Below are 22,544 nucleotides of genomic sequence, written 5' to 3'. Positions count from 1 at the left end.
CCCATGGAAGCCGAGACTCCGGGGAAGAGGCCCAGCCACAGTGTTTTAAAAAAGTCTGCAGGTGATTCTTGGGTCTGAGAAGCACTGATGTGAGCATCTGGTAGGTGTTGCATTGTGAATCCCTGAGTGGGCCCCAGGCCTTCCTCAGCCTGGATATACCCGAGGGGCCACATGGTTTGGACCAGCACCCACATGGACACAGCTCTGTGCCAGGATGTAAGCAAGCCCTCTGGACTCTGTCCACACTGCCTCCCAGCCCGAAGGACCTATCATCCTCTCCCTTCTGTCCAGCTCTCCCACTCCTGGTTCCTTGAGGACCCAGCTCCAAGACCACCTTCTCCAGGGAGTCTTCCGGGCTGCTCTGGGTCCCGTGGAAATCTCGCTTCCTCAACTCTGAGGCGTTCTGGCAGCTATGCCCATGGACCCCATTGAATCCCACAGGGTCAGGGTCTCCAGCTTTGCAGACAGCCTCCACTGAGGTGCCCAGTGCATGACCTGTGGGCAGGAATACTGCTCCTCACTCTCTGGGCCTCCAGACCCTCGAACAGGACTCCTCTATTTGGGAGAATAAGGGAGCCTTAGGTGGGCTGTCAATATGAGTTCCATTCTTCAGGCTGTGATGGGCCAGAGTTGAGAGCTCCACGCTGTGAATTCCCCAGAAAGTTAAGGAGCTGGACCTCGTGGGGCCTGCAGCCTGTGTAGGTCAAGGCAGTGCTAGAGGGGTCACGTGTCTGAACTGCATCATGTCCCTAGGTCAGACCTGTGTGCTGAGGAAGGGGGCATCCCGTGTCTTTTTTGCAGCTGGCACCTTCATTCCTGGTATCTTTTGGAAAGGCATGGATCTGGGGTCTTCACAGAGATGGGAAGGGTTGTGAGATTCGAGACAAGCCCAGCTTCAATGGCTGAAATGTTGAACTTAGGTGCTTAGGCGACCAGCTGGTGTCCAGCAGCCCCTTGAGGGCTGGTGGACCCTCTGGGTTCATCGGGGCACAAAATATAAAGGCAACGATCACCATCCCATCCCTATCAGTCCTTTTCCTTTTGCCAAGTGTCCTCACGTTCTCAGTCCCTGAAGAGTTAAACAGTTTAATTGACCAAGTTGGGCATTCAGGGTGGAATAGAAAATAGTGATTTTCTTCTCTTTTGAGAGTCCTCCCCAAAGGTTCACTTGTTCATTGATCCCTCCTTGCTTCCTGGAAGGGAGAGCAGGGTTTGATGTCAGGAAGTTCGATCATAAAAGGGATCCATCCTCTGAGCTGCTGCCCTCCAACACACAGGACAGCTCAGTCATGTCTGACTCTTTTGCAACCCCATAGACTGTAGCCCACTAGACTGCTTCATCCATGCATTTTTCCAGACAAGAATACTGGAGTGGGTTGCCGTTTCCTTCTCCAGAGGATCTCCCTGACCCAAGGATCGAACCTGGGTCTCCCGGATTGCAGGCAGACTCTTTACCGTCTGAGCCACCAGGGAAGCGAGGAAGGGATGGGTACACTTTTATCAAAAGCCGCCATTTGAACAAAATTCACAATGATGTTCATTGGAAGTCTCAAGCCACCTGCAAATCCCCTATTTGTTTCGTCTTGGGCGGCACATCACAGATTCTAGGGAAGGAACAGTGGGGACCGCTAGAGTTGGAGTAGCCAGCCTGAGCTTCCTGCAGTGAGCTGTGTGGGAATGGGCGTGATTTCAGCAGGAATAAAATCATAGATTTTATCTTCCCACAGTGCCCTAAAGCCCATGACCCATCATTTCCACCTGTCCCCACTGTGTAAAGCAGCAGTTCCTGACGAGGCCACATTCAGTGGTGGGTGGTACATCTGAGATCAGTGAGATGCATCTTGGGGTCCCTTATGCCATGGATTGGAGAAAAGGTCCCCACATGATTCTTGTTCACCTCTCCTGAGATGCACGGTGAGCGGGGAGAGGGCTGCCAGTTACTGAGTTCCTGCTCTGTGTAGATGCGGTCATTGGCTACACAAGTTGGGTGTGTGCCATCACGTTTTACAGATGAAGACTAAAGCTCACAGCCCTTGTCACTTGTTGTTCAGTCACTGAGTCATGTCTGATTCTTTGCGACCCCTTGGACTGCAGCGTGCCAGACTCCTCTGTCTTCTGCTGTCTCCAATGGTTTGCTCAAATTCATTCCAAAAAAGCATTGAAAAGGAGTTGGTGGTGCTATCTAACCATCTCATCCTCTGTCGTCCTCTTCTCCTTTTGCTTTTAATCTTTCCTGGCATCAGGGTCTTTCCCAGTGAGTCAACTCTTTGAGTCAGGTGGCCAAAGTATTGGAGCTTCAGCTTCAGCCTCAGTCCCTCTAATAAATAGTCAGGCTTGATTTCCTTTAGGATTAACTGATTTAATCTCCTTGTTGTCCAAGGGACTCTCAAGAGTCTTCTGCAGCACCACAGTTTGAAAGTATCAAGTCTTTGACACTCAGCTTTATTTATGGTCCAACTCTCATATCTGAATATGACTACTGGAAAAACCATAGCTTTGATTATACGCACTTTTGTCGGCAGAGTAATGTCTCTGCTTTTTAATACGCTGTCTAGCTTTGTTATAGCCTTCCTTCCAAGGAGCAAGCATCTTTTAATTTCCTGGCTGCAGTCACTGTCCACAGTGATTTGGAGCCCAAGAAAATAAACTGTCACTTTTCCCCCCTCTATTTGCCATGAAGTGATGGGACTGCATACCATGATTGTAGTTTTTTGAATGTTGAGTTTTAAGCCAGCTTTTTACCTCTCCTCTTTCACTCTCATCAAGAGGCTCTTTAGTTCCTCTTTACTTTCTGCCATTAGAGTGGGATCATCTACATAACTAACGTTGTTGATATTTCTCCTAGCAATCTTGATTCCAGCTTGTGCTTCATCCAGCCTGGCATTTTGCATGATGTACTCTGCATTTAAGTTAAATAAACAGGGTGACAATATACAGCCTTGTTGTACTCCTTTCCCAATTTTGAGCCGCTCACTTGTTCCATATAAGGTTCTATCTGTTGCTTCTTGACCCACATACAGGTTTCTTAGGACACTGGTAAGGTGGTCTGGTATTCCCATCTCTTTAAGAATTTTCCACAGTTTGTTGTGATCCATACAGTCAAAGGCTTTCATGTAGTCAATGAGGCAGAAATAGATGTTTTTCTGGAATTCCTTCGCTTTTTCCACGATCCAACAAATGTTGGCAATTTGATCTCTGGTTCCTCTGCCTTTTCTAAATTCAGCTTATACATCTGGAGTTTCTCAGGAAGTACAGGTGAAGCCTAGCTTGAAGGGTGTTTTTTTTTTTTAACTTTAAACTTTTTATTTTGTATTGTGGTATAGCCAATTAACAATGCTGTGGTGCAAAAATTGTCTTAATGACCCTGATAACTACAGTGGTGTGGTCAATCACCTAGAGTCAGCCGTTATGGAGTGTGAACTCAAGGGGATCTTAGGAAACATCACTATGAACAAAGCTTGTGGAGGCGATGGAATTCTAGCTGAGCTATTTAAAATCTTAAAAGATGTCACTTGCTAGCAAATGACAAAACTGGGGTTCACACCCAGCTCTGTCTGGGGCCCACGTGCTTCCTGTTCCTCCCCTGAGCTCCTCAGACCACAGGAACAGGTTACCCCTTAGGACTCTGATTTGACTGATGCACAACTCAGGGGCGAGGCAGACATCAGCTGAGCTGTTAAGCTCACTATGCTTGACTTGAAGCCTCGTCATCTGCCATTTTTTTCTCCTGCACACTAGCCCCTTCCTTCTCCAAAGATATAGGTGTCACTTGCTGCCTGGGTCCTTCCATGATGGGGAAGTGACCTGATAAGTCATCTGTGAATTTTCACATTAGTGTGAATTTATGACTTTCCCATGATCTGTTTACTTTTAAGAAGAGTGAAACAATTGCACTGGATGTTTTTTAAGACGCAAGGAATTATAAAGGAAAGGAACATGATCTATTGGTCATGAATGGGGAATCCCAGGCAGAAATAGTGGGGGCCCCTTTCCTGGTCTCCAGAGCCATGCCTCCAATCTCAGCTTCTCAGAGACTACTGGATCCCAAAAGTCCCCCTGACACGGCCCCAGCACTGGCCTTCTGCAAGTCACCCTAGAGCATGGTCAGCCTCCTGAGAGGGATGGGATCAAGCCCTGTCCTGGCCACTCTGACATCATGTCCCTCCTGCCCAGTCCCACAGGCCGAGCTGAGATGCATTCGTGCCTCATTGTAACTCAGCCCTGTGTCAGGCCAAGACCAAACCTCCTTCCAGAGGCTGCTGTCTGCACCCTCCCTCAGTCAGTGCCAGGGCTAGACAGCTCTTCTCGCAGAAGCCCCTTTCTTCCCTGGTCCCAGGCCTGGAGCCCATGTGATCTGAGCTCATTCCTTGCTGCAGTCTTGATGGGAATGACCACGTAACTGGACAGCATGCTGATCTCTAGGAATTAGACTGCCTAGAGGGCTGGGGTGTCCCCAGCACGCCTGGTCTCTCCTGGGAGATGGCTGCTTCCCCCTGGCTGGCCCCTCCTACTATGTCTCTGAGCCCAGTCCTCCGGGCAGCGCCTCCCCATTGTAGCAACACATGACTTCATCCAAGGAGAATTCCTCCAGCTGCTGACCTGGCTGCCTGGTCATGTTTCCATGACCCAGTTTTCCCGATTCTTTGTCTAAATCCTCTGCTGACACCCCACCCCCACTGTCCCATCCTCTTAGGCAGTAACCCACCAGAGTCATTAGTAACGGGCATTAACTAGAGCTGGGCTTCCAGGGGAAGGTCCCCTTGGCCCTTTCTGGGCTCTGCTAACTCACAAAGCCAGATCCTTATACCAAGGACACTGCTGACACAAACGTGCCCTCACCCCTGGGACCACCAGCCAAGGAGCATTTAGCATTTAAACCTTAGTGCAAAAAAATCCTGGGGTTAAAAAAAAAAAAAAGCCATCATACCACCATCATCAGTTTCTCAAACTGTTGTTCTTTCTATGTAGGATCAAAAACACATGTGCTTTTTTTTTTTCAGAGGGGGCAGGGCAATCCATAGAAATTTTCCATCTTAGAGTTTCTTCCTCAGAAACTTAAAAAGAGAGCCATTTCTTTGAAATGGCATATGGTGTGTGTATGTGTGTGTGTGTGTTCCCTGCTCATGCCAGAAGGACATGATTTAGTTTGAATTTTTTTTTAGCTTCAAAAAAGAACTCACAATGAAAACAATGTGTGGATGGGTCTCATTCAATATGTTTCTGGAAGGCTGCCTTGTTCTTTGTGCGTTCGTGAGTTCCTTGGATGCTGCTGATGGCCTCTGGATGGCGTGCTCTCTCATAGAAGGTCCAAAGTGGGGCTTCCTCCTCCTCTGCCTGACAGAGGGGCCCTGGGTACAGCATTCCCGTCTGAATGTTTCCATCAGGGGCATGGGGCCAGCAGTGGTCCGTGCTGGTCTGTGAGGATCCTGAGTCCTCAGATGAGCCAGTGTCAAGCTTTATCCTCAGTTTATGTGCACAGTGAAGCTGATCCCAGAGGCAAATGTATAGTTGGGCTCAGGTGCCAGGGCCCAGGGCTGAGGGCTGAGTGGATTCAGCAGGGCCACTAGGTCAGTGAGTTGTACACAGAGGACCGTAAAGATGAAAGATGCAGGTGCAGAGCCTGCACCCAGCACCCACACCCCTCCCCCACCTGTATCCCCCCCTGAAGCTGCCCGTATCCCTCCTGAAGCCTTGGTGAGTCACCAGCTGGGACGAGCATGGCTCTTCCCTGGGGATGTGCAGGTGACACTTCACACAGCAGGGTTGTTCCTGTAGGAAGGAGCTTGGAGTTCATCAATCCCCATTGTACAGAAAGATAACATGAGACTCAGACTGGGAACTTAATGCTCCCAGTGTCCCAGGGCTACCTAGTGGCAGAATCAGTCTGGGGTTCCTGGCCGATGCATGCCCAGCCCCATGTGGCCTGGCTGTATCACGTGGTCTTCTGAAAGATTTCATCAGAGCACATGACTCCCTGCTCAGTACCCTAGGAAACTAAATCTGCCAGAAAAGAACCCCCAAGTCTTTTCTAGGGCCCATCCAGGCTTATAGGACCTCTTCTGTCTCTCCCAGCTCTATCCCTCTGCTCCAGCCCAGGTGGCCAGGTGCTGAGACCACCAAGCTCTTCTCCCCACCCACCACCCACCCACCAGGCCTTTGCAATGGCCATGCCCCTTGCCAGGCCCACCTTCTTCCCTGAGAGCCCTGACTTCCTTCCTCATGTCATCCGAGGCCCCTGTGTTCCCCTGCCCAGCTGGGTTTCCTTCTTAGCCTCATCACCTCTGGCATTATATCATCAGTGTATTTCTGGTTTGCTCTCTGCTTGTCTCCTCTCCCAGGAAGCTCTACAGCTTTGTGGTAGCAGCAGTGTAGGTGGCTCGGTGATGCGCACCTCCCGGACCTGGAGCCGGGCTTTGACAGAGCCAGCCCTTGATACAAGCTGGATGAATGAATGAATGGATGGCTGTTGCTATGGTGATGGCCGCCTAGAAGTAGCCCCCTGATATGAATGGCCTGGGTGGTTCTCTGAGGGTGGGCAGAGGGGCCTGGACCGCAGGTCCCAGGTTGGACTCCTTGCTCTCTGCTGGCTTGTGGGAGGCCCGCTGTCCATCCTGGGAGTTGCTGGATTGGAAGTGAGTGCTCAGAGGCCCTATGGTTGATGGTCAGCTTTGTGCAGAGGTCTCCGGGAAAGTACATGGGGCTGAGTGGGTAGATTCAGTGAAACCAGCAGTCACACTAGTTGGTCTCCTAGAGTGGAGACACACCACTCTGAGCCTTGATGTTTTTTCCTGAAAAATGGGGATAAGGACAGGGTTGATGGTCGAACTAAGCAAGACACTGTAAGCAAAGCTGCATGAGGCCGCTGATGTCACTAAGAATGAGCATCTGGGCCCATTCCCTCCTGACCCTGGTGGGGCCTGCTACGCTCAGCAGCTGGCCGACCCAACACCTTCCCCACCCTGACTAGAGGAACTTCTGAAATGCATTCCCAGGCTTGTCCTGAGGATCCCAAGGGGGTGAGGCCAGAGCCCCTGCTGCCTGCTACTTCTATGGGTGTCAGCTGCCCGGGGGGCAGCAGGGCTGGGGGAATTCGTGCCTGGTGGCCCTGACTTGAGAACGAGGAAGCTGCTTTCCTTGGTAACCTCCACAGCCTGCACACCAGGACCTGGCAGAAAGGAGGGAGCAACCCCAGCTGCAGCAGGACCTGTGGGTGGGTGTCTCTTATGCCTCTGCTGGGAAGCCCCAGGCCCCTCCTCCGCCACCTTGTGCACGCGTGCATGCGCACACACAGAGCCTGGTCTTGTGCAGCTGGCACCTTGGTGCCACCTCCGTTTCATATTTGCCTGGTCAGCTACCATGAGCACTCCATTCCTGGAGTTTTCACAGCTCTATAGACCTGATGAAGTTGAATGAAACCTGAGAAGAGCACTGCTAGCTGGTGAGGTGGAGGGGAAGGTCTGGGCTCTCCTGGCATCAGGGGATCCCCTTCAACCTTGGCAGGCACAAGATCCGGGAGAAAGGAGCACCCCAAGGTGCTGGGAGGTTGGTCAGTGGAAAGAATAGGAATTCTGGGACAAATACAGCCTGGGCTCTCAGTCAAGACCCAGGAACTGATGTTTGCAAAGCACTGAGAGCAGGGCCTGGGACTGTGTGAGCGTTTGTTAAATATGACACATCAACAAGGTGGGGACAGACAGACCCCAGGATCACTCTTGGACCCAGAGACTGCCTCCGAGTGTTCGTTGGAACTGGGCAGAGGGAAAAGCCTATGCCCAGCTGTCCCGGGCCTTGGATTCCCCTCCTGGCTCTATCATCTTTCAGCTCCACAACTTTGAGCTGAAATCGGCCTTGGTCTCCATTTCCTTATCTATGAAATGGGCACAGTGACACCTACCCTGGCTGTCTCGGGGAGCCTTTTGAATATGCAGGGAAACAGTCAGAAATAGACAAAAACAAACCATGTTTATTTTATTAGCAAATACTGTTATCTGATCTGCCTGGCTGTGTTTTAAGAAAATTTTAAAAAACATCATAAAGGCCCTTTCCTGCAGGTTTGGAAAGGTGAACACTGCTTCTCTGCTGACTCCCCTGGGGTTCAGAGAACCCCACTTTGCCTCCTAGGCTGTAAGCAGACCAGCACCAGCCTTCTGCCCTTCCGCCCTCCCCAGGGTCTGCAGTAAGCAGAGGAAGACTTGTCGCACACCCTAGGGCCAGTAAATGGTGTAGTCGTGGTTTGATTGCCTTTTTATACCGTTCATTGAGTTCTCATGGCAAGAATACTGGAGTGCTTTGCATTCCCTCCTCCAGTAGACCATGTTTTGTCAGAACTCTCTGCTGTGACCATGTTTTGTCAGAACTCTCTGCTGCATGTGTCAGAACGCATGGCTCATAGCTTCACTGGGTTTCACAAGTCCCTTTGCCATGATAAGACTGTGGTCCATGAAGGGGAATATTCCTTGCAACCCTGAATATTCATTGGAAGGGCTGATGCTGAAGCTGAAGCTCCGGTACTTTGGCCACCTGATACAAAGTGCCGACTCACTGGCAGAGATCCTAATGCTGGGAAAGATGGAAGGCGAAAGAAGGGACAGCAGAAGATGAGATGGTTAGGTAGCATCACCGACTCCGTGGACTTGAACTTGTGCAAACTTCGGGAGAGAGTGGAGGACAGAGAAACCTGTTGTGCCGCAGTCCATGGGCTCACAAAGAGGCAGACACGGCTTGGCAGCTGAACAACAACAACATGGTTTGATTATGGCCGTGGAGCTCCGAACATTAGTGATAATTGTCATCATCAATAGTACAGACAGGGTGCTTTTATGTGCACTGGCATCTCTCAGCAGGAGCATTTTATCTTCATGGCAGCCATACGGGTGGTTACTGTTACTTGTCTTCAGATTGGACACAGAGAGATGCAGAGAGGTAACGGAGTTTGCCCAAAACCAGGAGTTGGTGAGCAGCAGCTGGTCTCCGGGTCTCTGACTCCCAGAGGCTGTCCGCTCCTCCTGTCACTGTTTTCAGAGTCACAGCTGCATGCCCAGCCTCACCTCCTCAGAGGACAGGGCATGATGGGAGAAGAGGTTGGTCGTTTCTGCAATCAGCAGCCCCAAAAGGGAGCGCCCAGCCACAGGGATGGGGCAGTGTGCTGGCATCATGTTCCCTTGGCGCCCAAGATTTGTGGAGTCTGGGTTTGGCAAATTGATTCAATCAGGGTGAGAAGATTTGCTTTCTTTATCCCCAGCCCCCGTGGAGGGTGTCAGGATTGTAGAATTAGGAAGATACAATTAAATACATGAAAGTTAAGGTTAAATGTCAGGAGAAAAGTTTACTCTTCTTAAGAATTCATAAGCGATGAACCCAAGTGTCCATCAGCGAATGAATGTGTAGTCCAGATGTGGTGGTATATCTATGCAGTGAATATTAACCAGCCTTAAAAAAGGAAGTTCTCCCACTCAGCCCTAAGAAGAATGAAATCATGCCGTTCGCAACAACATGGGTGGACCTAGAGACTGTTATACTAAGTGAAGTAAATTAGAGAATGACGAATACCAGATGACATCACTTGTATGTAGAATCTAAAAAAATTAATACAAACGAACCTATTTACAAAACAGAAATAGACTCATAGAAGTAGAGAACAGATTTGTGGTTGCCGAGGGGGAGGGAGGTAGGGGAAGGGTAGATTGGGAGTTTGACATGAGCAGGTGCAAACTAGTATATAGAGAATGGATAAACAAGGTCCTACTGTACAGGGAACTGCAGTCCATACCCTGTGATAAACCTTCATGGGAAAGAATATGACAAAGAATATATATATGTATAACTGAGTCACTTTGGTGTACAGCAGAAATGAACACAATTTCAAGTCAACTCTACTTTAGTAAAATATATTTTTTAAAAAAAGAAAATTTGGGCACAAGCCACAGTGGATGAACCTTGGGGACATTATGCTAAGTGAAGTCAGCCAATCACAAGACAAGAGACACTGTGATTCTGCTCATAGGAGGTCCCTAAAGGAGAATGGTGATTGCCTGGGGGAGGGGGAGCTGGTGTTGAATGTGGAGAAAGTTTCAGTCCGAGACGATGGAAAGAATTCTGGTGATGCATGGTGGAGGCACACTCAATTGTGCGCTTATAGATGGTTAACATGGTAAATTTTCTGTTACATGTGTTTTACCACAATCAGAAAAGATTTCGTGGTGTTTCCAGTACTAGGATCCGCTTGGACAAAACCCACAGCATTATCTGTGTGTCTTTATCACCTCAAGTCTGACAGTCAGCTGACCTGTGCACATGGAAAACAGACCCACCTGACTTCTTTAAACTCTTGGGTAATTTAGACTCAACACTCATCCTCTTTGGCCCATGGCTCTCAGCCTGAGTGAGAGCTGACTGAGAAATCTTAGCCCTTTCCCAGTCTCACTACTTTTTAAAGAGCCTTGTTTTCTTAAGGCCTATAATTATGTTTGCCTCCAGGGTACCCAGGAATTTTCTTTTTTTAATAAGCAAAGAGCATCCTACAATTATCATGATGATTTGTGGAGGGCAGGCCAAGTGCAGACAGGAGGCTGACGCACTCTGGAAGCTGGGTCTCACGTGTTGGCATTGGCATCCCGGGGGCCGGAGCACTTGGGGTCTGTAATTAATATTAAGAGCTGGAGAATTAACAGACCCACAAAGGTGTCCACTGTGGCTGCCAACGGGATGGGGCGGGCGGCTCAGTGGGATTGGCCTGACGGAGGCTGGCCGCAGCCAGGAGCGGTCCTGCCTCCGCAGCCGGTTCTAGGTAAACACCTCCGCCTGGGTGACTGAGAGCCCGGATGCCCTGACCTGGGGCTGCCGGAGCCACATCCAGCCAAGGCCGGGATGCGCAGAAGCCTGTCGGCGCTGTCAGCCCTGATTTGCGGCCAAGTCTGTCATCTCCCTGAGTTCAAAGAGCGCTTAGCTGCTTGTCTTTGTCAAGAGCGCGGTTGGGGATCTTTTATGTGAAAGATGTAGGGTTCTCGGGCTGACTTTGATTATTTATTCATCCCCCTTCGTGGGTGTGTGATAGCTGGGCACCCCGGAGCCCCCCTGTCCTGACCGTTCTTGCTCTGAAATTCATCGAGCTTTAAAGCCCTTTGAAAATTGCTTTTTGAGGGAGGGGAAAAGTTTCTGAAGTCCTGTTTCTCTCTCCCCTCCGCAGTGCCGCCACATCTCCTGCCACCGTTCCACGCCCCCTTCCCGATTGACATGCGACACCAGGAGGGACGGTACCATTACGAGCCTCACTCTGTCCCCGGCGTGCATGGGTAAGTTCCACCCACCGCCCCGCCTCAGTCTCTCTGCTCCCCAGTGGACTTTGCCCACCTGTGTCACCTAGGCGAGCACTGACCCCGTGTGAAGGGGGCTGTCGTGTGAACCCCAGCTCTCCTCTGGTTTCCTGAGAGGGAAGTGCACCCGCCTCCCACATCACAGCTTCCAGGGTTGCAGGGGGGCCCTTGTGTCCAACAGCACCCTGAGACTCTTCCCCATCTAGGCAGCGAGGACATTCTGCAGGCCAAAGTCCCCATATTAATACCGTGACTCTGGATAGATGTTGTTCCAACATAATCATTCAGAGCACCCCACCCTTTTCACGCCCTCAAGTATCCCAGTTCAGACAGTGAATTATAGAGTCTCCCTACTGATAAGGACAAGTTCAAAGTTGTACTTTGGGGCCTCTCCTGCTCCCTGCTTTGAGACCACCACCACCCGCCGCCACCCCTCACCCCTTCCCAGTGAAGGAGCTCATCCCCTGTGTCTCTCTCTTTATTCTTGCTTCTGTCCCTCTTCACTCCCACCTTCGGGCTCAGAGCCCATAGCCGATGTCTCTCTTCTTGGTTTTAATGACTCCAAGACCTGAGCCCTTGCTACAATGTCCCTTTTGCTTCTAGAAAAGAGACTAAATCCTCTGCCCCACCTCCTGTATCTCTGCTGTGCCTCTTGACCAGACATCTCCCATTCCATGCCAAGCTGCCATTTATGGTTCCAGCCCCCATGTACCTGGGTCTCAACCCCTGCTGCCCAGCCGCCTGGAATGGCCCCTTCTGCAGACCCCTGAAGCCTTGGCTCAGGACCCGCCTTCTCTGGGAAGCCCACCCTGAGTGGGGACCCTCCCCCGGATTCCCACCACCCTGTAACACTGGAATGAGCTGTTTTTACACTGCCTCCAGCGGACTCTGGGCTTTGCTCTGATTCCCGCCTTGACGATGGCTGACATGTGTGTAATAAGTTCACAATCAATGTTTGCTGAGCAGAGAACCCCCTCCACACTTTCCACCTGCTGAAGACAGACCCTGCCACCTCTCCCAGCTCCCGCTGGAATAAAGTCAGTCAAAACTTGCTGACCCCTCTCTGTATTCAAAATTCTATGCCCGAGCAGGGGGCAGGTAACTTCTACACTCACTGCTCACCCCAGACAGAGCAAATCTGGGACTTCTGTTTGCTTTTTAAAGATATTTTGTATTCTGGAATAATCTCAGACATTTAAAAATAAGTTGCAAAAATATACAAAGATTTCCTGTATATCCTCACCCTATTCCTCAGACATTCATATCTTACATAACCAAAGACTGGTTCAGTGTTATTAACTAACTCATAAATCTTGTCTAAATTTCATCAGTTGCCTGTGGATATCCTTTTTTCCTCTGTTCAGGATTCAGCCCTTACATTTAGTTGTCATAACTCCTTAGTCATCTTTACCCCAGGACATGGCTCAGTCTCTTTTGCCTTTCATGACCTTGACACATTTTTTCTCTTTTTCCATTATGGCTTATCAATTGAATATAGTTCCCTGTGTAATACAGTAGGACCTTGTTGTCTATCCATCTGTATGTAATAGTTTGCATCTGCTAATCCCAGATTTCCAGTCCTTCCCTTCTCCATCCTCCCTCTCTGTTCTCTATAACTGAGCCTGTGTCTGTGTCATAGAAATGTAATATTTTAGATCCTTCATATAAGCAATATCATGCTATTTGTCTTTCTCTGTCTGACTTACTTCACTTAGTATGATAATCTCTAGGTTCATCCATGTTGCTGCAGACGGTATTATTTCATTCTTTTTTATGACTGAGTTATATACCATGGTGTATATGTAACACATCTTTATCCATTCATTTGCCATTTAGGTTACTTCCATGTCTTGGCTATTGTGAACAGCACTGCTATGAACATAGGACTGCTTGTATCTTTTTATATTTGAATTTTGTCTAGGTATTTACCCAGGACATACATACCCTGGATTGCTAGATCATGTGTCAACTCTGTTTTCAGTTTGTTGAGGAACCTCCACTACTCTTCTTCATAGTGGCTGTACCAGTTTACACATGACCTTGACACTTGAAGAGGAAAGGCCACTTAATGTATAGAATGTGCTCAATTTGTGTTTGCCTGATGTTGCCTCCTGATAAATTCAGATGGTGCATTGCAGGGATACTGCCATGGAAATGCTGCTCTCCAATCCTCGAACATCATGTCTAGGGCCCATGATGGCCATACTTCTCATCCCTGGAAATCCTGACTTTGATTATTTGCTTACAGTGAGGTGTGCTGGGTTTCTCCACTTTAAAGCTGGTCCCTTTGTAATTGCAAGTCTCTTGTGGAACAGTACTTGGATAATACGTAAATTCCTATTTCTCACAATATTTTCAGCCACTCACTTAAACATCCATTGATGATTCTTGCCAAAAACAGTAACTACTATTATTTGCCAAGTGGTGATTTTCTATTTCTGTGATTCTTTCCACATTTATCGATTAGAATTCTACTGTAAGGAAGACCTGTCTGTTCTCCCCCATTTCTCTATTTATTTGATCACTTTTGTATCAAATCAATGTGTGGATATTTGTGTTCTTCCAAGAGTTCTACTCCATTGCTATCACTACTCATTTTATTGTTCAAATTGTTCCAGGTTTGCCCATTGGGAGTCCCTTCAGGTTGTCCCCTTTGATGTGTTTGGATCTTTGCGTTTTACCTCGGTGCCTGCAGCTGGTGCTTGCTTGACTAGGACCTGCCCTGGGCAGGCTTGTATCCCCCTGGTGGATGGTGGGGCCATTTCAGCCCTCTGCCCACAGCTCAGGCAGCTTCTGGAAGGTGTGTCCTATTAGAGCTGGTGGATCACTGCAGAGTGGCTCAGCTGGTGGCAGCTAAGAATCCTCTGAGTATCAGGGGAGCTGAATCCCTTTTCAGAAGGGGGTTGAAATGGCTGTTTTTCTGTTCTTGGAAACTGTCGAGCTGATTCCATGACACAGATCCTGGGCTTGGCAGGCCTACAATGAAGTGCTCCTGGCAAGGAGCCCCATGCTGGTCATAGACCAGGGCAAGGCTGAGAGCTCCCTGGGGGAGCATGCAGGCAGGCACACATGTGTCACTGTGCCGGGGAACATCCAGGCACCCATGGCCCCACATACCTAGGGACAGTGATAGAGATAGAAGAATACCTCACTATTAACAATTGCCGTTTCTCAAAGTAACCAACCTTTGGACAAGCTCTGCCTATAAACAATTCATGTGTTCATCTTACTTAATCCTCTTAACCCTATAAGGTGTGTGTCTTGTGTCGGCCCCATTTTACAGATGAAGGAACTGAGGCAGCACAGAGTGGTTAAATAATTCATCATTAGGGCCCCGCCCCCCAACTTAGGGAGTGAAAGAGTTAGGAACCTAATTATGGCCCTCGGCCCAGACACCGGCTTCTCCCTTGGGAGCATGTGTATGACCACAGGTCCCCTGTGTGTGTCCACACAATTCCTTCTTGGAAGCTCATATAACCCTTTAGCAGGACACTGCCCCCCGAATTCAGTGGTTCCCCAAACCTCTGGACCAGCAGCATAAGCCTGCTAGGAATGCAGGGTCTCAGGCTTGGGCCCAGACCTGCTGAGTCAGAGGCTCTAGGATGGGCCCACCATTTGTGTTTAACACACATTACAGGTTTGAGATGCTCTGTCTGCAGGCAGGAACTTGTCACTGAATCAGGGGGCCCTTCGAACTGTTAGTCCCTGGCTTAATGGAGAGCTGTGGTTGAGAGGTAGTCCCTGAGCCTTCTCCAGACTTTGTCATCCCCTAGGTCAGGGCTGGACACAGGTCATGTCCCCCTTCTGGGCCTGCTTCTCTCCTGGCCAGTAAGGAGAAGTAAGTCTTCTGGGCCTAAAATCAAGGTGTTAGCAGGGCTGGTTTCCTTCTGGAACCTTCCAGCTCCAGGAGAGCATCCATTTCCTTGAGTTTTCTAGCTTCTGGAGGCTGCCTCCATGCCCATGATCCCTGCCTCTCGCCACATTGCCTTTATGTCCCCTGCTTCTTTTCTCACATTGCCTTCTTTCTCATCTGCAGTAGTTTTCTTCCTCTGCCACTCTTAGAAGGATGCCAGTGATGCTTTTAGTGTGAAATCCAGGATCATTTTCCGGTCTCAGGAACCTTAACTCAAATACATCTGCAAAGCCCCTTTTCCCACAGAAGGTGACATTCATGGGTTCCAAGGATTAGGACACAGACATCTCTGGGTGTCACCATTCAGCTCGTTTGTGCTCATAAAGTTTCAGTGGTGAAGCCTGGCATCACCCAGTAGAAGACAGTAAAGGGTGTCAATCATTTGTGCAGGGCCTACTAGGGCCAAGCTCTGTACTGGAGCCTGGTTGGGCTGTATTAGTTGAGCTTCCTGATTGCCTGTGAAATGAGGTTATAATCTGCATCCTGTGGATGCAGACACTGAGGTTCAGAGAGGTGCACTGATTTTCACATGTCATCCGTGCAAGGTGGACCTGTTTGCTTCCCCTCAAGGGTTGAGGAGCCCACCTGCCCCTCAAAGCCCACCTCCTGCTAGGGTGGGCTCCGAGTGGCTACACACTATCCTGGTTCCTTCCCCCCAGGCCACAGGAGGAATACAGCCATTGGGCCCTGGGAAGCCCACCCCTTCATCCCCCGAGTGGGTGCCCCAGGTGGGAAACAGGATAAAGCCTAGAAGAAAAAATGGGCCCCCTGGCTGTGACTTTTCTGTGATCAATGTGGTCTGATCCTGTGGAGCACGCCATCCACCAAGCCCGTGCTGTAGCCACTCCTCCTCATCGTTGCCAAGTACATCTAATTACACAAACATTGTGCAGCAAATGAGTTGCAGTGTCATCTCCCGTCCCACCTTCAGAGCCTCTGCAGCTGCTGGCACCCAAGGCCACTGCCCATTGGCTCTCTTGGCCGCAGTGGGCATGGCTCCAGGGGGAGCGCCCCACCACTGGCCCCTCACCCTGCTACCTGGGCTTGAACCCAGGACTGAACGCACCAGCTTTGGGAGGTAACCATCTAATCAATCTGAACAGATAAACCCCAGTTTTCTCATCTATAAAAGTGCATGATAATAGTAACTATCCCATTGACTGAGTTATTTGAAAAATTAAATAGGGTAGTACAAATAGCGTATTTGGAACTGTGTGGAAACTTGCCGTGGACACATTGTGATTGCTGTTGTTATTTCTGTTGGCCTATTAGAGAGGGGTTCATTGTGGCAGAGGTAAGCCATGGCGTGACCTTGGAAGGGGATGCTGTCTGGGGGCTGTACCATGGGGAGGTGGGAAATGGGGCTGAAGAGGAACTGCTGGGGATGGAGGGAGGAGGGGTCTTCTCCCACCACCCCCTACCCTCCCCACTTGAGGAATTTGGACTATTTCCTTTTGGTGACCAGGAGCAGGAGGGAGTGGTCTGATTCATTTTCAGGGTAATTGTAGGAGCTGCTAGAGGATGGGCAGAAGAAATGGGAGACCATAGGAAGGAGATGGGCTATAGCAATCACTGTGGTGAGACAGAGGAGGAGACTGGCCAGGGTTGGCTGCACACCTCCCCAAGCAGGCAGCTACTCATGGGAGGGGCAGGCAGTGGGTCTAGAGTGGGAAATCCACTCAGCACCACCCAACTGGGCAGCTTCCTCCTAGATAGCCATCCCAACTGCACAGCTTCCTCATAGATAGCCATCCCACTTCCCAGCTCTCTCCAGACCCACCTTCCAGTCCCCTGGAGGTGCAAACCCACCACAGGCCTTGCACAGTTTATGAATGCTTAGGTGGTTCCTGAAGAGTAAATGGTCAGGACTGCGGATGCAGCCCCTGTCACCTGTGTAAACCACGGGTGATGGGGAGGCAGATGGATGGGAGGGTGTGTTTGCTGGTCAGGTGTGGTTCTTCTGTGACACCCCCACCCCACCATGGGCACGGGCTCCTGAGACTCCGAGAGTCCATTCTCAAGGGCAGGAGAGAAGGTCCTGTAGTCTCTCCATCACCTGGTGACTACTAGCAGGAAACAGGAGCTCTGTGGATGTCCTCCACCCCTGCCCCTTGGAACTAGGCTCAGCAGGTCATGTGGAGAACCAAGGCTGAGGTGGGGCACAGTGGGGCCCTCAGCTGGAGCCCCCACCTTCTCGGTGTGCATGGGAGTGGGGACTGCCTTGGGCCCAGATTCACTCACATGCTTGCAGGAAGGGCAGAAGCTCATATTCCTGGTGCAGGGGCTGGGTGGATTCTCAACTCGCCATGCTGTTTGTAGGGTCCTTACCATCCCAGTCCTGCCCTAGGGCTTCGTAGAGGACCAGTTCCAGCTGCTTGCAGCCCAGAAGGGCTAGAGAGACTAGCTCATGGAGCAGTTCTCATACTTGGCTGTAAATCTGAACTAGAATGTGTCTTAAAGATGCACATTCCTAGGCAGTGACCCCAGAGTGGTTGTGCAGAGTCATAGAGGTAGCAAGCATTTAGGCCTTTTCCCTCCATGCTAACAACTCTGCGATATGGGTGTTAAATATGCCCTGCTTCCTTTTCATCACCTTCTCACAGAAGCCCACAAGATGACCTGAATCTCTCCATATTCTCAGCCTGCAGAAGGAGATGTACGTACAGGGACAAGAGAGGGAGGGAAGGAAAGGGGACAGACATAGCATCTCAACCGTAGGGAGGACAGTTGCCTCCATTCTCCACTCACCGGGCTCCATACCTGACCTCTGACATCCATGACCCCAGTACCTGGCTGGACTCCGGACCACCACTAATTGCTCCCCTGCATCAGCTGATCCTGAGCTGTGATTGGTGGACAATACTCCAGCAGTCACAACCCAGGCCACGCTGCACAGAGAAGGAGCAGGGGGTAGGGTGGGGTTGTTGCTAGAGACAGGTGGCTCTGGGGCTTAGCCATCAGTTCATGGAAAGGCCACACGCTGACCCAGGTCCTGTCAGGAAAGAACAGGAATATCAGCTGGTGGGTGTGAGGGCTTCCACCTTTCACTACCCTCTGGATACTCTGTCACGTGTGCCAGTTGCCCAGCACCCACTGAGAGCCATCCAGGGTGTCTGAACCCTACCTCTTCCTGGTGACTGCACATGAATACAAATGGTCATCCCCACTTCTCTCAAGAAAGTAGTTTCTAGGCTGTTGCTGGCTGAGCTCATGAACCGTCAGGTCTGGATGGATCTGAAGATGGAGTTTTCCAAAGTCAGTGTTCCATCAAGATGGCATGCTCATAGCTTGATAAACACACAGCTGGCCTGGCTCGCAGCTGACCTGCATTGTCCTGGGCCTCTAACAGCTCTGTTCTCAGCCAGCCACCGAGGGGAGCAGAAAGATATGTGGAAATTTTCTTGATTCTTGGCCCACACGCCAGGTTCACATTCAGAGGGGAACGGGCTTTATTTGTGTTTCAAGAAGAGCATTCTCTGCCCTCAGCAATCATGCATGCTTCTGTTGAGTGCAATGGGACAGAGGAAGAGATGTCTGAAGGGCATGTCTACCTGGCTCCTGGGCCAAGATGCTGGGTGGGCCCAGGGTTGCCCACCAGGGAAGGGCCTTGTCTTCCTTCATGTCAGTCGACACTGCCCTTCCTTCTCCAGGGAGTGCTCCTTAAAAGCTGTAAGGCTGACCACTTCTTCAGAGGAACTGCCCAGCAAGTGAACGTGGAACCTGGAAAACCCCTGGGACAAGGCAGTTTGTAGGGCAGCTCCCCCTCCTCCCATGGCTGTCTGAGAGTTGAGTGACAGGTTGATGTGGAACCTTGCCTACTGGGGATGGGCGTGGCCCTTAAAGAGCCCTCAAGGCAGGTCCTTTCCTCTCTCTGGGCGGCAGGATGCTGGGCTCAGACTAACTGAGATGCAGTCATAGCAGCTTATGTCCAGCCCTCTGGATTATGTCATCTGCATAGCTCAGTCAGTAAAGCATCTGCCTGCAGTGCAGCAGCCCTGCCTGGGTGGAAAAGATTCCTCTGGAGAAGGAAATGGCAGCCTCTTCCAGTATTCTTGCCTGGAGAATCCCATAGACGGAGGAGCCTGGCGAGGCTACAATCCGCGGGGTCGTGAGAGTTGGACACGACTTAGCGACTGAACCATCACAAACCCTCATCAGTACCACTTGAGCATCTTCACGCCTGCTGGATACATGGGGTAAACTGAGGCATGACAATGTTGGCTGCTGTCCCCAGGGACGTTCTAGTAAGTAGCACAGCAGGGACTGGAACCCGGACAGTTTGACTCTAGAGGGCTCCTCTTTGCCCCAGTCCCTCTGTGGAAGTCCCTCACGCTTAGAGAGCTTCAGATCCCCAGCTCCAGGAACGTGCTCAGCAGCATGGGACAGACAGCTCATTTATAATGGAATCTGCCTGTAAAAGTTTAATGAGGAGCGTGTCTGATAAGGCAGCCTGCTCTTTGATCTCTGCTGAATGCCGGCCCTTGCAGAGGAGTTGTTGCCTGACTCTGGGCTTTGCGGAGAGCCGTGTGGTCAGCTGAGGGCAGGAGGGGCCCCAAGAGTGAAGCAAATCTTGATGTACAGAAATGAGGTGGGTCTGCAGCAGGGGAGGGTATGCAGAGCTGGCATGGGGAAGAGTTCCCCCAGGGAAAAGGTCCTGCCGGGTGGAGAGGTGATCTTTCTCATTTCTCTCCTGACCCACTGGGCCCCCATCATCTTGGGCTGTTCCCATCCTACACCCCCAGGGTGTAGGCAGTACAGCGTGAGGCCAGAGTTCAAATCCTATGCCGTCTATGTACCCTTTACATTCTTGGGCTGGCTGCGTAACCTCTAGAGCCTTGGTTTCCCCATCTCTAAAACAGAGACAAAACAATCCCCTTCATGGGGTGCTTGTGAGAATTAGGTGAGTGAGTGGTGTGAAACAGAGAACAGGTCCTGGTACCTGGTGGTTACTGGATAATGGCTTGCTCTTTTCACTCTCCTGTTGACACCAGAAGGAAACCCATGTTTTGTTCCGGGCAATCTGCTGGGTGCTGGGCAGATTATGTTCTGTCCAGTCTTCTCAAATGCCCTGTGAGTTGCATGGTAATTCTTCCCCATTCACAGAGCAGAAAATTTGAGGTTTCCAGAATTTAAGGGCTTCCCAAGATCACTCAGCCAGAAAGTGAGATCTAACCCTCAAGCCTGAGATCTTCTTTCTGCTGTGATTATTTTCAGGGAGGAAGGGGCATCTCATTGTAGGTCTTAGGGCTATGGTGTGTTATCTGTGCTATAATCAATCCAAAGGAATTAATCACTAACAGTAAAATCTCAGGTGTTGGTGGACAGATTGGCCTTTGACCTGGGGGTTCTTTTTCCACTGCTTGTGTCCATGTCGTTCACTCTGGGTGAAGGCTGCTGCCAGTGCCCAGAATGCATCCATTTATTGAGCTTAATTCTTTCTTGCTGGATTTATCTGTGTCCCAAGGGCGATCACTCAGGGTCACTCCTGCCAGCCTTAGTCCACATCTGTTGAGGGAATCTGTGAGCAGTGAACTGCCCCTGAGTCCTGTTGCAGCTGCTCTCCAAGCCTTCATTACTGCAGCCAGCATTGCTGCATCAATGATGTGCTCCGGGACCCATGGAGAAGTGTATCTGGCACTGTGGGAGCCCGTTCTTTCGTCTTCCCCTTCCAGGAGCTGCACTCCTGACATGTGGATTTAACCTGTCCTGCCCAAGCAGAGCGGCGTTTAGTTGTTGCTTCCCTCAGTGGGGAATTTCTCAGCACCTTTTCATTTGATGACACTCACCTACTGCCTTCAATGTGCTAGCCTTGCACCGGGCATGAGGGATGTGGCCCAAGGAGATGCAGTCTTGGTACCCACAGATGGCTCCTGGCCTGGGAGGGGGAGGTAGGGCAGTTACAGAGTGATGTGCTTGGGTGGGGTAGTAGGGGAAACGGGGAACCCAGAGCACCAGGAAGCCAAGAGTGGCAAGCATTTATCAGCAGGAAGGCACAGAGGCTTGTCTCTGCCCGCATGACTTCTGGCCCCAGCCTGCTGGGGTGTGGGGGGAGCTCCCAGCCTTTCTGGAGTTGCCCTTGTCCTGATGAGGGGCCTCGACTCCCAGGCCCTTTTCAAAGCACATACTAATGCATTCGGAAGCTTGGTAAAAATTGGCAGCACACCCACCTCTAAGAAGACAAGATGTCTTATCTAAACTATTTGGGATTATCCATTTAGCTTTGACAAGCAGCCAGGAAAGGAAATTCCACACACCCCTTTGGCTGGCCCAGGCCAGAGTCGAAGAATTCTCACTGGAGAGGAGATCCCCTCTATGTAGCCCACCCTCCACCCAGGCCTTTTCTCCTTGCTTAAACCCAGACTCCAGGAAAGCCTAACAAAGCCCCTCTCCCAACCCCGAGACCGAGTGTCTCACTCCCACCCATAGCTCCCCTTCCAGCCCCCTGCATTTGCCCTGTGATGGGACCATCCCCATAAAGCCATGACTTTCTGGAAGGTTCTACTCAGCTGTGCTCAGTCAAGGGTGACTTGTCTTACAGAAGCAGGATCCACATACCCAGAGCTGTCCCACACCTTAGGTACCTTGTGCTGTGCTTAGTTGCTCAGTCGTGTTCGACTCTTTGTGACCCCATAGACTGCAGCCCACCAGGCTAGTCTGTCCATAGGGATTCTCCAGGTAAGAATACTGGAGTGGGTTGCCATGCCCTCCTCCAGGGGATCTTTCCAACCCAGGGATCAAACCCAGGTCTCCCACATTGCAGGCAGATTGTTTACTGACTGAGCCATCAAGGAAGCCCAAGAATACTAGAGTGGGTAGCCTATCCCTTCTCCAGGGGATCTTCCTGACCCAGGAATTGAACCAGGGTCTCCTGCTTTGCAGGTGGATTCTTGATCAGCTGAGCTACCAGGGAAGCCCCCAGGTACCTTGTAGGGGGGAGCTAATCCAGTTGCCTCCCAAAACATGTGGATGGAATCCATCACCTCTCTGTTCCCCACCCAGCTCAGCCTGCACATATCAACAAGTGATCAGTTTGCTAGGGAAAAAACCCTCCTTGATACTCCCCTCTTGTTTTTTCTGCTTTGGGGGTTTGGAAGTTTGAAAACGCTGATAACCTTCCCATCCTTCTGCTCTGATGAAAAGAAAATGTGATAAAGGGTGAGTGATTGAATTAAGCCCGGTTGTTTGTGTGGCTAGGTCTTAACCAAATCCATCTGTATGGCCTCCTTTGTAGGCGCAATTTTATAACCTAATTTCCCTACCCAAACATCGGTGTTTACTTAGCAAGAAATCTGCTCTTTGTCAGCTGAACACAGTGATTT

The 22,544-nt window shown here is 50.5% G+C and overlaps 1 protein-coding gene across 1 annotated transcript in view; it reads left to right on the top strand.

Moving 5' to 3' along the window:
- Nucleotides 1-22,544, top strand: part of GLI2 (GLI family zinc finger 2) — a 267,022-nt gene that overhangs the window by 193,020 nt on the left and 51,458 nt on the right. Inside the window, 1 exon segment of the mRNA XM_070389163.1 lies at nucleotides 11,186-11,291. Coding sequence (XP_070245264.1) covers nucleotides 11,186-11,291 — 106 coding nt within the window.

This window comes from Bos mutus, chromosome 2, assembly GCF_027580195.1.
Source record: "Bos mutus isolate GX-2022 chromosome 2, NWIPB_WYAK_1.1, whole genome shotgun sequence".
In the NCBI taxonomy this organism is placed as follows: domain Eukaryota; kingdom Metazoa; phylum Chordata; class Mammalia; order Artiodactyla; family Bovidae; genus Bos; species Bos mutus.
This window is presented reverse-complemented; position numbering and strand designations above follow the sequence as displayed.